At 40.0% G+C, this 16,701-nt stretch overlaps 1 protein-coding gene across 2 annotated transcripts in view; it reads left to right on the top strand.

Annotated features, from left to right (window-relative positions):
- Positions 1-16,701, top strand: part of EPC2 (enhancer of polycomb homolog 2) — a 50,656-nt gene that overhangs the window by 15,791 nt on the left and 18,164 nt on the right. For both annotated transcript variants that reach the window (XM_031053390.2, XM_005153744.4), the window contains exons 2-6: positions 3,079-3,238; positions 11,210-11,355; positions 14,558-14,764; positions 15,536-15,684; positions 15,956-16,088. In XM_031053390.2, coding sequence (XP_030909250.2) covers positions 3,079-3,238; positions 11,210-11,355; positions 14,558-14,764; positions 15,536-15,684; positions 15,956-16,088 — 795 coding nt within the window. The remainder of the gene's footprint in view (positions 1-3,078; positions 3,239-11,209; positions 11,356-14,557; positions 14,765-15,535; positions 15,685-15,955; positions 16,089-16,701) is intronic.

The following is a 16,701-nucleotide window of genomic DNA, read 5'->3' as shown; positions in this document are numbered from 1 at the left end:
ACAGTCACTAGTATTAATCATGGAGGGGGATAACCCCAAAACTGAAGAAAGAGATAAAGTAGCAAAGTCTCTTTTTTTTCCTGATCAGAACAAGTACTCTTTCCAGCAGTTCAGTGTGGGAATGACAGGAGGATAGCTGGAAGCCCCTGAAATAGGCAGGGGAAGGTTGTATGGATCTGTGACAGAGGTGAGCTTCAGTTTCAAATTTATGTTGTGCTTGTTCTCCTCCATACTGTCAAATATTGGAAGACAGGAAAGAACACTATAGTGGAGGTAAACAGGAAAAGGAGAAGGAAACTTTGAGGCTTCTGCTTCACTAGAGACTAGTAGTTAATCTTCTGGGAGACTGGAGTTTGCTTATTTCATATTCAGCTTACTTGGATGGAGAGGTCATGACTTAACTCTCCCAAGTCATCAGTGGCTGTAGTGATTTAAGATCTTGTCCTGGTGAAAACTGTCACTCTTCCTCTTTACTGGACACACGCAAGGCACCATGTGAGAACTTACACATCTTGAGTCTTAGCATGAGACATTTTTTAAATGGTTTACATGAGCAGACTGCACTGGAGGGTCTGAAGAGTATGTATATGCTGTATGGCTGTCAGCCTCTGGCTCAAGATGGGAGGTGGTAAGGGGTAACATTCAAAATAATCCCATCTGACAGTCTGTCAGACAGGCGTCTTTGGTTGCTGATCACTTCATATCAGGTGGTATGCAGACTGCAATGGAAGGATGCACAGACAGTAGTGTGAGTTGGAATACTGCAGATGTACTTGGTGTCCTTCCCAAAGTTTAACATGAGTATTCATAAAAAATCTTTAAAAGTTACAGTTTAGCGCTGACTTGCAGCAGTAGATGGGTTTCACTGCGTTAACTAAGAAAATTCTGTGTGAAGAAATCTTTGTGAGCTAATACATTTATTGTGATCTTTATTTCACTTGAAATGATTCTGTACCATTTGTGACTCCTGTCCTGAAAGAATAAAATTAAGTGACCAATTTAGTGAGTCTGTGCTTTTCAAGTGTTACTCTGTGAGGACTGCTTTTTCTGTTGCTCTTAACTATCTGAACTTCTGAAGAAGGCAAGCCAGTTAAAATCGCTGGGTAGGCAAGAATGATTGAGATAGCTATTCTGATTTTAATCTGTGGCTTATAATACTTTAAAGGGCTTACTACCATCTGTCCTTGTCTCTGAATTGGAGAGACATCAATTTGGTAGGTGGACCACTCGGTGGATAAAGAACTGGCTGGATGGTCTCACTCAAAGAGTTGTGGTCCACGGTTCAATGTCCGGCTGGAGACCAGTAATGAGTGGTGTCCCTCAGAGATCAGTGTTGGGACTGGTCTTGTTTAACCATCTTTGTCGCTGACATGGACAATGGAATTGAGTGTGCCCTCAGCAAGTTTGCTGATGACACCAAGCTGTGTGATTCCATTGATACGCTGGAGGGAAGGAATGCTATCCAGAGGGACCTTGACACACTTGTGAGGTGGGCTGATGCCAACCTCATGAAGTTTAACCATGCCAAGTGCAAGGTCCTACACCTGGGTCGGAGCAGTCCCAGGCACAGCTACAGGTTGGGCAAAAAGGAAATTCAGTGCAGCCATGCGGAGAAGGACTTGGGATTCTGTGATTCTCTGTTGGTCAATGAGAAAATGAACATGAGCCAGCAGTGTGCGCTTATAGCCCAGAAAGCCAACTGTATTCTGGGCTGCATCAAAAGGAGCATGACCAGCAGGTCAAAGGAGGTGATCCTGCCCCTCTACGCTGCTCTCGTGAGACCTCACTTGGAGTGTTGTGTGCAGTTCTGGTGTCCTCAACATGAAAAGGACATGGAAGTGTTGGAACAAGTCCAGAGGAGGCCATGAGGATGATCAGGGGACTGGAGCACCTCCCATATGAAGACAGGCTGAGAAAGTTGGGGCTGTTCAGCCTGGAGAAGAGAAGGCTGCGTGGAGACCTCATAGCAGCCTTCCAGTATTTGAAGGGGGCCTATGGGGATGCTGGAGAGAGGCTATTCATTAGGGACTGTAATGACAGGACAAGGGGTAATGAGTTGAAACTTAAGCAGCAGAGGTTTAGATTGGATATAAGGAAGAAATTCTTTACTGTAAGGGTGGTGAGGTACTGGAATGGGTTTCCCAGGGAGGTTGTGAATGCTCCATCTGTGTCAGTGTTCAAGGCCAGGTTGGATGAAGCCTTGGGTGATATGGTTTAGTGTGAGGTGTCTGTGCCCATGTGAGGGGGGTTGGAACTAGATGATCTTAAGGTCCTGTCCAAGCCTAACTATTCTATGATTCTATGATCATGCATAAATTTTCTCTATGACAGGTTTTAATGGGCTTGGCTTATACCAGCTGTTGTTTTCTCCTAAGGTGTACTTTGAATGTCTGACTTTTTACCAGTCTGGTAGAAGGTGTAGGCTGTTGTGTGAGCAAAGGGTTCTTTTTATGTTTGTCATCCTGCCTTATGTTCACTGGAGCTCTAAGATTCATAGAATTGCAGAATGGTGTGGGTTGGAAGGGACCTTGAAGGCAATCTACTCCCAACCCCTCTCTGCTGGGCAGGGACACCTTCCACTAGACCAGGCTGATCACAGCCCCGTCCAGTCTGGCCTTGAACACTGCCAGGGATGGGGCAGCCACAGCTTCTCTGGGCAACCTGTGCCAGCACCTCATTGCTCTCACAGTGAAGAACTTCCTAATATCTAATCTCAGTCTCCCCTCTGTTAGTTTAAAGCCATTCCCCCTTGTCCTGTCTAGGGGGCCTAGAAAAAGCCCCTTGGACAGGAAAGCCCCTCTTCGGCTTTCTTGCTGGCCCCTTTTGGTACTGAAAGGCTGCTCATAAGGTTCAGTTAGGAGCCCTGTGGTGTACTAGATGTTTGAGAGCACATCTTGCCCTGTCACCAGGCTGAAAGCAAGTGTCCTGCTGTCTGCTAAATTAACAGTAAAGCCTCAACTGTTTTATCTCTGTCTCCTGTAGAATATAAGGAAAACAGTAGGAGAAGGGGGTGATTGTAGTTTTATGTGCTTCTGTATACTGATACCTAAATAAACTCTTTAAATTTTCCTCTTGCAGGAACATCATTTGCAACGGGCTATATCAGCACAACAAGTTTTTAGAGAAAAAAAAGAGAGCATGGTTATCCCAGTCCCTGAAGCGGAGAGCAATGTCAACTATTACAATCGTTTGTATAAAGGAGAGTTTAAGCAACCAAAGCAGTTCATTCATATTCAACGTAAGTTAACAAATACTGATTTTGTTGCCCTTACCTTCATTTTCTTCTCCCCACTCCCCTTCTTCCCACACCCCTTTTATTTGAGTAATCCTGAAAGAATCTTAAGGCCAAAGTTGGTATAATATTCAGACAGTGGAAAGACTCAAAAATCAAAGGGAGATTTAGACATGTGAATTACAGTTTTTCTTCTTATGGAAGAATTTAAGGTTGGAGGGTAATGTAAGGTTTTTCTTGCCGCATTTGCTGATACTGTTTGTCCGTGTGTGGTAGCTGGCAAGCCTTATCCTGCCTTTTGGTCATCCAGTATTGTTGATCAAGCCTTTTTGGATTCTTTTTTTTTACTAATTTTGAGAAGAAATAACTGAACTAGCCTCGATGCCTCCTAGTTGCTTCTGCTAGCACAGGGCCAGGAAGAGGGGTTGTCATGCTTGCTGAGTGCATCTGAAATGCTTGTTAATTCAAAAGTTCTATATAAATGGAGATTAAAAACATAGAAGAATTTTGGTAGTGAAATAGGCTTTTGTTTTACTGATCTTAAGAGTTCTTAAAGGTCAGTTTCCACTGTGTGAACAGGGGAGTTCAAGCTGTTACCTGTAGCATGGATGTATTCAGGGCAATGGGTAACAGTTATCTTTACCTACCTTTTGCCAAAACTAGATGTTACAGATTCTCATTCTGTAGGGATCTCTGATCCTATTTTAGAAATAAAGTGAAATATTCTTTGCATGACTTTAGCTTCCTATGTCTTTAAAGGTCTAACTAATTAATCTAAAGTTGTAGGTAATTATAGTGGTCTCTGGATTAATTTTAACACTTTTCTTGGTGGTCTTATAACAAGTGACACACATCTATAGTTCAGTCATTCCTTAGCACACAAATAATGGTTGTTCTTTGCAGCATGTTGTTCTAGGGGGTTATTTTGTGACTTGGACTTCTCCAAGGAGTCTCCTTCTAAAGGAGTTACTTTCATAGCAAAACCTTAGATGCGTTGATCACAGTGAGTTGTCAGTCCTTATAGTAAAACACAGATTCAGTTCTGGGTCTCTGCAGGAAAAACTCATCAGATCATGGCTTTGGTTCTTAGTTGTGTTGGACACAACACAGGATTGATGGGGGTTTGCTGAAGCACCTTAGAGAGGAATGTGGTCCTCTTGCCAGGCAAAGTGTGTTGATAATCTGTTCCTCACACACTTTTTTTCAGCTGCCTCAACAAGAGGCTGTTGATATGCATGTGTGTGTCTTCTGCTTATAGACATAACTGAAATTGAAGTTAAGCAAAGATTCTTAAGCCCAAACCCAGCTGTATATTGAAGATCCTTGCATCATTCTCACCACCATGGTGAAGTCTCTTTAGCATGTATTTACAAAATAAGAGATTTTTGGAAATAATGTGCTCAAGACCCTCTGGCACAGTAGAGGCTGTACTGGCAATGTGAGAAATGAGCTAAAAGAAACTGATGAAGTATTTCTCCTTAATAGAAGAAACAAACCTGCAAGGCAAGGCAGGTTGAATTAAGGGAAATGAAGCTGCTGAATGAGGAATGTGGTTTTTTGGTTGTTTTTTTTTTTTTTGTTGGACACTGCCAGAGACAGTGTAAATATTGTTAATAAACATGTCTAAAAGTGTTAAATGTATTATGCCAAAATGTTCTTTGTCTTGTTGAGACTCACAGGCTTTCTGGACAGAATTACAGAAGGTATTTTAGCTGAAGATAAACATTAGATACTGCTTCAAGATAATTTTCCCACATACTCTAGTTGGAGTAGGTGTGATACAAGGCAGCTTTTATGCTACATAAACTGCTTCTAAAATCTGTTTTAATGCTGAAAGCACAAAGAGCAACAGTACTTGCTTTGGCCTCAGAAGTTATGTAAACTGATAGATGCCAAGAGGCCACATACTGTAATCTATACTTTGTGGTGATTATTTCTGGCAAGTTATGTTTTACTGTTCATCTGGTAGCCAGGAGTTGAAGTATTTTTAATTTTACCATTATAATTCTTTCATTTAGAACAGTGGTTCCCTGCTAAGAAAATACAGTTTCTTTGAGGTGTAGATTTCATGAATGAGCACAGTTCCACAGTTCTGCAGTTGACCCAGGTAGCACCGACTCAGGTGATTTTGAGCTGACAATAAAACAAAAGCTTTGAATTATTTTAATTATTCCAGTATGCTAAATATTTTTCGAAGAATTGTAGTGTTAGTAACATGGAGATGCATTGTAAGTTATTAATATGCAGCAAGGAGAATAATTTAGTACACTTGTACCTATGCTAGAATTATAGCTAAGTGGATATAAGCAAATTAGCATCCCTTGCAGAAACAGAATGGAGTAAAATATGTGTATATATATATATATATATATATATGCCCACACACATGATAAAATATTTAACCTGTGTGTGTATATAAAATTTAATGATAGAAAACTAATGTTTTATCATATGTAATGCAGTCAGATTGTTCAAGTATTGGTCAAATAATCAAATAATCTTCCTTAAGTTGTGTGGGATGGACTCTAGTTGCTCTTTAAATTTGAAAAAAAAATCCAAACACCTCAAACCAAAAACCACAACAAAACAACCACTAATCACCCCCCACCCAGCAAAAAAACCCAAACCCACAAGTGAAGTGTGTGCATTTCACATAATTGAGTTGGGCATTTTTTATTCACTGTGTGTTCTATGTTTTCAGAGGATGCTGTGGCAGGTTCTGTTCTGGCTGTGGATTTGCAGCCTGGATATGTAAAGTGGGTATTTGCGTGGCACCTCCCCTACTGAGGTATTTTGGTGCAGGTGGGGGTGCCTGTTGGAGGCTGTGTTCTGGTCAGGTGCTGCAGGTTTGCTGTGGAGGTGATTTCTGCTGCTTTCTTACAGCCTTGGATATTGTTGCTCTGATGTGGTTCTTCATTTGCTCTTGATCAGCACAGATGTACCTGCCATCATTGCTGCTCACTCCTTTCTTACTGCAGTGCCTTTCTGGTGGCAGTTGTGCTCATGGGTCAGCTAACACCAAGAAGTGATGCGTGAGAAAGCTTATTTTTCATTTTTTGTTTAGGTGAACCTCCATATTGATCAGTTTTCTGTCTTGGCTCATTGGACAATGGCTGGTTTTGGCACAAGCGAAGTGGTAAGAACATGGCTTGCTAGGGAGGGAAGCTAGTGGAACTGCTTGTTTCAGGTTGGTTAACTCATGCTTGTGTCAGCATAAAATGACTGTGGAACCACAGCCCTAATCTAGTTGGCTAAATAAAATTTGTTGATTTGGTTAAGTTAAACACAAAGTAATTTAAAAACAAATTGCATTTTTTGAAAGTTACTATAAACTCAGTTCCTAGTGGAACTCAAGTAAATGAAAGCAAATATCTGACAGGCGCTGCTGTCAGGAGTGGTTAGAGTGGCAGAGGATGTAAATAAACTAGGATGTTGGTTGGCTTGCTAATTGCTGTTGCAAAGCAAGTTCTGATTGTTTATGTAAGGTAAGCATCACTGGTAGGATCATTGGAGCCCTGTCCAGCTCTGAAAGAACAATCAGTGTGGAGAAAAGCAACCGCTTTGGAGTAACAAAACCAGATTCATTGGTCAACCAGAGGAATCTCTCAGAAATTACCAGAAGAAAGGAGTATAGAAGATCCCAGATTGGTTGTGCTTAATACACAAACTAGTAGCAGATCATCTGAAGTACAGTGCTTTCTGGGTCTGAGTTTTGTTCATCACTAGCTCTTGCAGATGTGAATGAGCAGTTTCATCTGTTTCTATGGAAGCGGTAGAAACAGGTTAGTGATGAATGGCTGCATCACACAGCAGATAAATCACCTGTGTCTTGTGATGGCTTTTGAAGCCAGCAGGCTGCCATAATAGTGGCCAACTCCAGAATGAAAAATGGCTTTTTTCTGAAACCAGTACAGTTCACTGAGTGCTTGGGAAAATAAGAAAACTGGTTGGATTGTCACATGAAAGTCTGTTTCAAAGAGCAGTAATGAACAAACTTCAGGGAAGGAGGAGCTTCATGAGTGTCCCAGAGCTGTAGCAAGCCAGCTCAGGGTTGATTAACTCCTTATGATTGCACACAGCATTTAAAGGAAAAGGTATAGCCTTGTATTTACTGAGGGTCATACACCTCCACAGGCTGCTGAGGCTTTGTGGCCTTCCTGCTTGCACAAAAGCAGGAGGTGGAATGCAAGTATTGTTTCCATTGCTTCAACAGCATTAACCTGTGGTCTGCATGTAAACCTCTGTTCTTTGAAAGTGGAACTGTGTTGCTAGCTGCAGGTCATGACAAATAGCATGAGAACCACTGCCAGCAAAAGAAAAGCATTGCTGGAAGGTATGAGAGCAGGGTATGTGGCAGAGTCTGCTGCTGTTCTCACAGTGCCAGTGTCTTTTTTGCTTAAGAAAATAAGACTGGATTTAATCATTATAACTTGGTCCTGGCACATACATGTTGGATACCTTTAATGTTGTCATTTTGATTGTCAAAATAAAATCACGGAATCATTTTGGTTGGAAAAGACCTTTAAGATCAAGTCCAACTGTTAATCCAGCTCTGCCAGCTCTCGCCAGTAAACACTGTCCTTCAGTGCCATATCTGCACGGCTTTTAAATCTCTCCAGGGATGGTTGATTCCCACACTTGCCTGGGCAACCTGCTCTACAAAAATACTCTTGCAGAGCTGAAATTCAGGGTGCAGTTTCTGGATTTGTTTTTGGTGGGGTTTTTTTTATGATTACAGTTTTGTCAATTTCCCAGTTTTTCAGCACTTCATTTGTTGTTCCTGAAGTCTCAAAATGATCGCTAAGAAAGCTGATATATTATCAGCAAGTAATATAAATGAAGTTAGGTGGATGTGACATATTGCTTAGCCAGTGGTTCAAAAGGACAGATGAATTGCTCCTGATGCTGACTGGTACTCTGCAAAATGGTTCAACTGGCCAGCAGCAAGATGTGAGAGGGAGGGACAACTCCAGCTTCCAGCTGACCTGCACCATAGGAGTGCTGGAGATAACAGCAGTGCAGTAATTTGCCTTCGCTGTTTGTGGTGGAGATCTTGCTTTTTTATTAGTAATATTCATAATGGGTTTCTGAGGATGGTTGGTGTTTGCAGTTGTTTGTTGATGGAATAGTTGGGATTTTCTGTTCTTTGTGTCTCCTGCTGGTCTCGTCTCACTTGAGCCTGAATGCTTTTGTTCTGAAAAGCAGTTCAGGAAGCTTCATGGTTCAAGAACTTTCAATGACTCTTCTTTCCTCATTGTGGAAATGAAGGCAAGCACACTGGCACTGCTTACAATTTGCAGGTGAACAGCATCACATCATCTGTCATAGGGATCCTACTGCTCACTGATAACTGATACAGAAAAACTGACTTGAAACATTTTGTTTGCAGGGGACTACTGAATTATCTACTGACAGGTTGACATTTTGTGTGGTGTAAGAGCAACACTTGTCTGAGAATAAAAAAGCTGTGCTGGATTTCAGTGGATTTCTGTACATTCTAATGTCATCTGTGAGAACATGGTTAAGCACCTAATTTTTTGAGTAGGGAGACCTGCTTTGTTTCCAAAATAATTGGATCATCTGGGTTAGAAAATTTTGGCCACCTACCTTGAGCAGAGTTGTTTGAATGTGATTTCACAGTCTATATTAGGGCTGTAGTAGTCTTGTTGGCTCTGGGGCTGCTCTTGGGGTGGGAGAAGCTTTTGCAATTTCCTTTAATGAAGTTAAGTAAGGACTGTGAGGGTTACAGCTCAGGTGGGAGAGTTCACCCATTTCCATATACGGCTGATGGGATGCCACATTGGTGCCAACACTCTGTGCTCCCAGGAGATTTGGCTGAGACCATGCAGGACAAGTTGGAGCAAAGCTTACAGGAGGTGAAGACTATATAGCAGACTGGTTTCATAGAGGCCAGCACTGGTACGTACCAGTTGGTCTTGGCTGGTCACTGTCTATTCTGCATTTTGAACAGGACGATATGGCAGCCACCCCAGGTGCTGCAGGAGTCTTTTCTCTCAAGTGTGTAGTCCTAGCTGGTTATGTTTTTAGTGCAGCTTTACAGAACTATGAATTTTTTAAAAGTTCAGTAGACAGTTGCTAAAGGGAGATCTGTGGGTCACGTGCCCAATGACAGTGTGTTAAATAAAATGGCCATGCAACTAGTATTATTGAATTAATATTAATAATTCCACTTAATACATATTTTCAGCCCATTATTAGTAATTTCTTTTTGAAATAACTTTTTATAGTATATTTACTCTTGTGTGTGTTAGGTCAGAGAAGGTTTCTGACCAGGTGGTGTTGTCAGCGTTAGTGGTGTTAGTATAGTCAAGCAATGTCTCCTTGGAGCAGTAGCATTTTGCAGCTGAAAATGGTAAGGAACTCCCTAGTAGCACTTCTCAGCTGTATTTGACCAAGTTACCACACACAGCCCAAATAGAGTAAATGCTGGCAGTGGCTTAGCTAGTTTATTGCATTGGAATACAGAATGAGTGGTCTTGGGTGAGTCTGAAATACAGCAGGAATATGTTGCTCACTGCCTATTTGTAAACTGGTAAAACCGTGCGGGAGAAAATACTATAATTTGCTTTAAAGTTACATGTTAGATGTTTTCTTTTGCTCCTGTTTTTTTCCTGGTCTTCCAAGTTTTTCTTTTACACTCCTCTCAAAGCACCCTGGGAAGCACTGTAGCAGAGGTTTTCTTTTAGTGCTCAGATACAGCTATGAGTTAAGATGAGATAGTGCTATTTGTCTAGTAAGAATATATTTCAACAAGACTTCACTGCTGTTAATATGCTAACTTGTTGATTGAATTGTTGAAACCCATCAAGGTTTTATTAGGTACAATTAGCATTTCATAGAATCATGGAGCCACAGAATGGTTTGGATTGAAAGGAACCTTAAAGACCATCCAGTCCCAGCCTCCCACTGCAGTGGGCAAGGACACATTCACTAGACCAGGTTGCTCAAAGCCCCATCCATCCTGGCCTTAAACATTTCAAGGGATGGGGCAGCCACAGCTTCTCTGGGCAACCTGTGCCAGGGCCTCACCACCCTCACAGTGAAGAACTTCCTGATACCTGATCTAAATCTCCCCTATGTTAGTTTAAAGCCATTCCCCCTTGACCTGTTACTAATTCTTGTTGTATGCAATTTGCTCATACTTGTAAATTTAGTTTCTGCTATGTTATCTGAATAACTTCATTCTGCTTTTAGTAGGGTCATAAACTTTGCCTATGGAAAGTATGGAATTGAGTATGGAAAATAAGTAGCACAATCTGTAACAAAGACACTAGCTTTGCTGTGAACTCAAGGAACTTACTATTTGGAGTGTATGGAGGAATATTCAGTCTCTACACCTAGAGCTAAGTTGGTTTTGGAGAGAAAGTAACAATTCCCGTAGGACTGGTCTAGTGTTTTTACAGTTTGTTGCAGTTATATGAAGGGGTAAAAAAAGGAAAAAAGTTCAGTTGTGTTGTTATAAGACTCCACACTTGAACTATTTAAAACCGGCCAGCTGAAATTATATTGGCACTGCTGTGTATGTACTTTTTCTCCAAGTCTGAGATTTGAATGAAAATTAATTGTTAAAAATCTTATCATGATATTCTGAAGGAGCTGTATTATAACAATATTAGGAAGCAGTTTTGCTCTTGTTTTGCAAAGATGTATTCAAATTTCTGTGCTTCTGTAGTAATTTTTTCCCTGTCACCCCTTCAAGCCACTTAAAATGAAATGAAACCTCTTTGATTGCCCTCATTCAAAGTCAGAGACAAGCAGCTTCTAAGTACTGTTTTGCAGCTGTTACACGGGGAAATGTCATTATAAAGAAACAAGTGGCATGGCATTAACGTGCCTTTCTGAAATTTTATCGATTGTTTTTGATTTCTGATTGTCAGATGCACACTTCTCTATTTCCACAGTATGTTATTTACAACGCATTTCAGTGTGGTTTGTGCATGTGTATTTTTGTTTCAGCTTTTAATCTGGATAATGAGCAGCCAGATTATGATATGGACTCGGAGGATGAAACCTTACTGAACAGACTAAATCGGAAGATGGAAATCAAGCCGCTGCAGTTTGAAATAATGGTTGACAGACTCGAAAAAGCCAGTTCTAGTCAGGTATTGTCTTGTGTTAAGAAATCACTGAAGCTTTCTGACCTCTGAATTTTCTTGTGGGGTGGTTCTGGGTGTAGGGTGTTTTGTTTGTTTGTTTTTCAGTTTGTTTTTATTTCCTGCTAACAGGATAAGTGGTTTGTGCAAGTCTGCAGTTTTACAGAAATTGCACTGCTCTCTCCTGCTGTCAATATAGGCAACTTATTAAAACAGGCAGGGAGGGAGGTTTTGGGAATGACTGAAGGGGAGCTGGTTTTATTCAAATTTTAATTCCTGGTCACAGTGTGTTAGAGAGGACAACTTCAAGCATCTTGTTTTACCTCTGTTTGTGTGGAAGAAGCTTGTGATCAGTAGGTGTATAAATTTGGCTAGAATCTGAATTCTTTGTTTCTCTTGGTACTAGAGTACATCGACTTCATTTGACGTTTGAAGGTTAGAAATGTAGAAGCGTAGACAGTGAAGCAATGTCTTTATTAAGACCAGGCCCTTGTTGTATAAACTGCACAGATGAAAGTAAGCTATATTTCAGTTGAGATTCAGAGACTGGTTTCCTTGCTTTAGAAGTGAGTATATGCTATATATTTAGTCAGGTTTTTTATCAGAAGAGTACCAATATTTTAAGTCAGTTCCTGAGGTGTTGCAGGATGTCAGGGTCTGGAGAAGGGCCTTAAAGTTGAAAGCATAACTCAGAAATGACATCTGAAGGATCAGTTTCTGAAAGGCAAGTTTGAAATAGGCAGTTATTTCTTGGTGAGATGGATGTGTTGTGAGAGTGAAAAGTCCATTGCAGGATCCATAGCTCTGCCTCATTTAGTTGAATGCTGTGTGTTAAGAGGCCAAAATGTTGTACTCTTTATGCTTTGGAGTGACTTCAGCAACGATTAGGTAAAGAATTCATATTATGCTAATAAGATGGGATGTGAAGAAAAAAATTGCACAGTACCTTGGATGATGATACTTATTGAACATGTGGTGCCGGGATCTCGTTAGAGCTTTGATGTAGATACCCCTCTTTTGGCTTTCAGTTTGAGTGGTTCTGGTTATTGCTTTTCAAGATCAATTTGCATCCTTCTTATGCTGGCTTCATATTTCATTCCTTTAGTAATGAAGTAAAATTTAAGAACTGAAAGATGTTTTCCTAAAATAAAATAAGAGTATGGATTTCTCTCTGTAGGCAGGTGCCTCTGTCTCTTTCATCTGAATGTAAGTAACATTGAAGCATTACAGAGGTGAAGAGTATTTTGAACCAGGAAGTACTTATTTAAGGAAGTCTGTGACAGAAAATACATGAAGTATAGTAATTGATTCTTATAGGCTCCTCCCCAATCCCCTGGGGGTGAAGTGTGTAAGGAGAAATCCCTCTTGGTAAATTAAATGTCTTTGGGACTTCCTGTGTAGTATTTTCAGCCCAATGTAGGAGATTGCTATAGGTGTGTTCAAGATGATTGTCATGTTTTTGGGCTACAGAAAATTTTCAGTAAAGTAGCTCTGTGCTGGGAATAGTAAGATAAAAAAAATCTTGCAGGTTATTGGAGGCTGGGAGAGAAAGAAGTTTGGCTGTCTGGCAGCTTCCTTCCCCACATGGCCTTTATAGTGCTCTTGAATCCCACTTGGGGCTACTACAGAATTCATTTACAGCTGACATGACTTACATCAAAAATACAGTAGTATGCTGATAGGAATGCTTTCCTTGCCAGGGGGAGGGTTCCAGACATTCCTCAGGCATTTTGGTAACCAGATTTAAGCGAAGAATATAGTGACTGCATCCATGTTACTGGTGCTGCTTGCAAAACCAAGCAAGCAGGGTCACTTTAACTTTTCTGTAACTTGTATTTAAGGCAGAGTCGATTTTGGGTGGTTTGTTGGTGTTTTTTTGTTTGGGTTGGGTTGGGTTTGGGTTTGGTTTGGTTTTGTTTTTTTAATTTCTTTTTCAAAGAAAAAGGGAACAAAGGACAAACAATACTCAAATAATTTTTAAGTAATATTCACAGTTGATAGATTGATGTTTAAGTTGTATTTTAGCTAAGCACAGTCATACCAACTTGTACATACAGATTAGGGTATGCTGGTCAGTACGTGTATTTGATTAACCAGGCTAATGTCCATTCTAGGTAGAATGGGTGCAAAATTATTGTTTTAATGCTGCATAAGGTCATAAGCACAGAGGGATTGGTGACTTTTTTCCCCCTTTCTTCTAAAATTTTTCTAATTATACTGTAGATTACAAGTATTTTCTCCTGTTCTGGCTGGAACTAACACTTCCATAGTAGCAGTGGCTACACTTAGGATATTCTGATTTTCCTGAAATTTATCGTTTATGTTTATCCTAGCATAGGGACAGGATTTAACATAGTTCGACATACTGCAAAACTGCAAACTTCAGTTGCTCAGTTTATATGTTTCAAATCATGGGAAGATAAACCAGAAGTTGGCAGCACTTTGTCATACTAGAGATACTGTTTTCTTTTTACTTAATGAATGGGTTTTATGATAATGAGCATGTTAAACTAATGTATTAGTTAGTGATGAGTTTTGTAATTATTCAGTTTGATTTCTATATAGAAATTGGAATGCAAAAAGGAAAATAAAGTTATATAATTCCATGTGTTTAACTGCCTCCCACTGAAATGACTTTCCTAAGAAGTGATTATCTTTGTTTCTGGGTTGTAATAAACAGGGATAAATCTTTTCTACCACAGAGTAAACATTTGGAGGGGGTGGGAGGGGGGGGAAATTAAGAAAGTAGTTTACTTCAGAATACATCTACAGTAAAACATCTTCTGTGTGAACCAACATTAAACTGCAAAGAATCCTGCATCTCTAATGGCTAATCAATAGGAAACTTCTTTTCATGGAAAAAAATAGTCAAAGTGATTCCGAAGTCATGATCAGCAGTCTGTAGTAAGTTATTTATATCCTGTTTAATTGTTTGATTTTATGAAAAATTGATGGAGTTCTAGGGTATGGTATGAAAGCTTCTGAGATGATACTGGTTCAGAAAAGTTGGGAACTGTATGTTTAACCTAGGAAGACGAACTGGTGCCTTAAGTACTTCAATTTACATATTGTTTCCTCCCTTTACTCTCTTGTACTAGAAAAGGATTAACTTTATTTGTAAAGTGTGTAAGAGATGTGAGTTTGCAGTGACTTTCTTCCTGCACTGCTCCCTGCCTCCATCTCAATTGCACTTTTTTGAATTTTCTTTTAGCTTGTAACACTTCAGGAAGCTAAATTGCTGCTAAATGAGGATGACTACCTTATTAAGGCTGTATATGACTACTGGGTAAGAAAGCGTAAGAATTGCAGAGGGCCATCTCTCATCCCCCAAATCAAACAAGAGAAGAGGGATGGCTCCACCAACAATGACCCTTATGTTGCCTTCCGGAGGAGAACTGAGAAGATGCAGACAAGAAAGGTAACTCTTCAAACTTTACTGTTTTAACTTTTGTCACTTAAAATCTTGCCATGATAGGAATCATTTTGATATCTATCCAGTGTCTTGCAGGATCTGTCCTGTAGTATCCAATTCTGGATCTGATTATCTCTATTAATGATTGCAATATTGGATGACACAGCTAAACTTCAGACCCCCTGGATGGTGTAATCAATCTGTTCATCAATTCTTTAGAGACAATTTACAGTCTCTCCTTTCTCTAGAAAGCTGAAACTCAAAGGGTGATTTTTAGGGACTGGCACACACGCAAGTAGCTGTGGGACTTGCTAGGTTACAAACCTCCCTTTCTGTGGAAAAGGTGAAAGCGATCCTTCCATTTGCCATGGAGTAAACAGTTCCATTCTTGTATCTGTAGCATGAATTGATTTGAACTAGGAAGTATGTAATTATTCAGCATTTTACGTCAACTTTGCACGCATATGTAAACAACCTGTGTGCAGAATCAAGGTGAAAGAAGTGTTCTGGAAACCAAGTCTTGGAATTCTTTGGCTGACAGAACTTCCACTGGGTTGATACAGAATCTGAGCAGACAAAGCATGGGGGAGAAATGGATGAAAACTTCTTTTTCATCTTGCTCTTAGTAGTTGGGTTTTGTTTGCAAGTAGGTGTTGCTTTAAGCAGAGCTGCTTCTGGGTGATGCTCTCACTTGCAGGAGCATTATGTAACTTTTTTTTGCTATTTATGCCTCATAGGCTTTGCTTTTGACTTAATATTTGTTTAATCTTTCAATAGAATCGAAAGAATGATGAAGCATCTTACGAGAAAATGTTGAAATTAAGAAGAGAGTTTAGTAGAGCCATAACAATTTTGGAGATGATTAAGAGAAGAGAGAAAACAAAACGCGAGCTATTGCATTTAACATTAGAAGTTGTTGAGAAAAGGTAAAATTGCAAATTTTATCTGTAAGAAGTCATTTATAACTCCAAGGTTCTAATTTTCATCAAATAATGTTTGAAACACCTCCTGTAATTATGGATGCTAGGCTTCCGCACACATGCATGGCTGAAGGCTTACATGGTGCCATAAACTTCAGAAGTTAAAACACAAGGGGTTTATGCAGATTGTTTGTCTGTTTTGTGTCTTTCAAATAACTCCCAGTTATTTGGATATATATACTGGAAATGCAGTATATTTTTAATCTTATTTTTTGAGGTACCATTTGGGTGATTATGGAGGTGAGATCCTCAATGAAGTGAAGCTTAACAGACCTGAAAAAGAGATGAGCACAACTCCATCCTCTCTTCATAATGGAAATCACCACAAAGTTCAAGAATGTAAAGTTAAGGTAAGCTTTCTGCTGCTGCAAGTCTTCTGTTATCTGTTTCATCGTTCTTTTGGATGTACACAGCAGATGTTTGCATTGGAAAACTTGAGTAGGAGGCTGCCATACTTGAAGGTAGGAGACCAGGACACTGCTATGCTTGCTTCCAGTTTTAACATTTGCGGTCTTTCCCACCAAAGTTTTTAAAAGGATTGGCTGGCACTGCTCTTTAATGCTTTAAACAGCAGCAGCATTATAGTAGTTAGTCTCCATTTTCTTCTTGGTTTTGGCTCTTCGTTGTAAGATGATGTCCACTGAACACATGCATGTTTACATCAGGACCTCCATGAGATTGCGAAGTGTAGGGAATTATTTTTTCTTGTCCCTCCAGAGGGAGTCCAGAGCTGAGTTTTTCTGATATCATTGTCTGTGAGTGCTGGCTGGACCTCAGTGCAAAGATAGTAATGAAAACACATGAAAATCATGAAAATGCAACTGTTGCATCTTGTTGACAGCTGAAAAAAAGTTGCAAGCAACTAATGTTTTAAAAAACTGACTTCCTGGAATTTGTAGTAGTTTGTTATTACTGGGCCCTTTCTGCTTCTCGGTAATCCTGAGTAGGCGTTTTCATATCTGC

The sequence above is a fragment of the Melopsittacus undulatus genome, chromosome 4, assembly GCF_012275295.1.
Source record: "Melopsittacus undulatus isolate bMelUnd1 chromosome 4, bMelUnd1.mat.Z, whole genome shotgun sequence".
Classification (NCBI taxonomy): domain Eukaryota; kingdom Metazoa; phylum Chordata; class Aves; order Psittaciformes; family Psittaculidae; genus Melopsittacus; species Melopsittacus undulatus.
The sequence above is the reverse complement of the archived record's forward strand: the minus strand, read 5'-3'. Positions and strand labels throughout refer to the sequence as shown.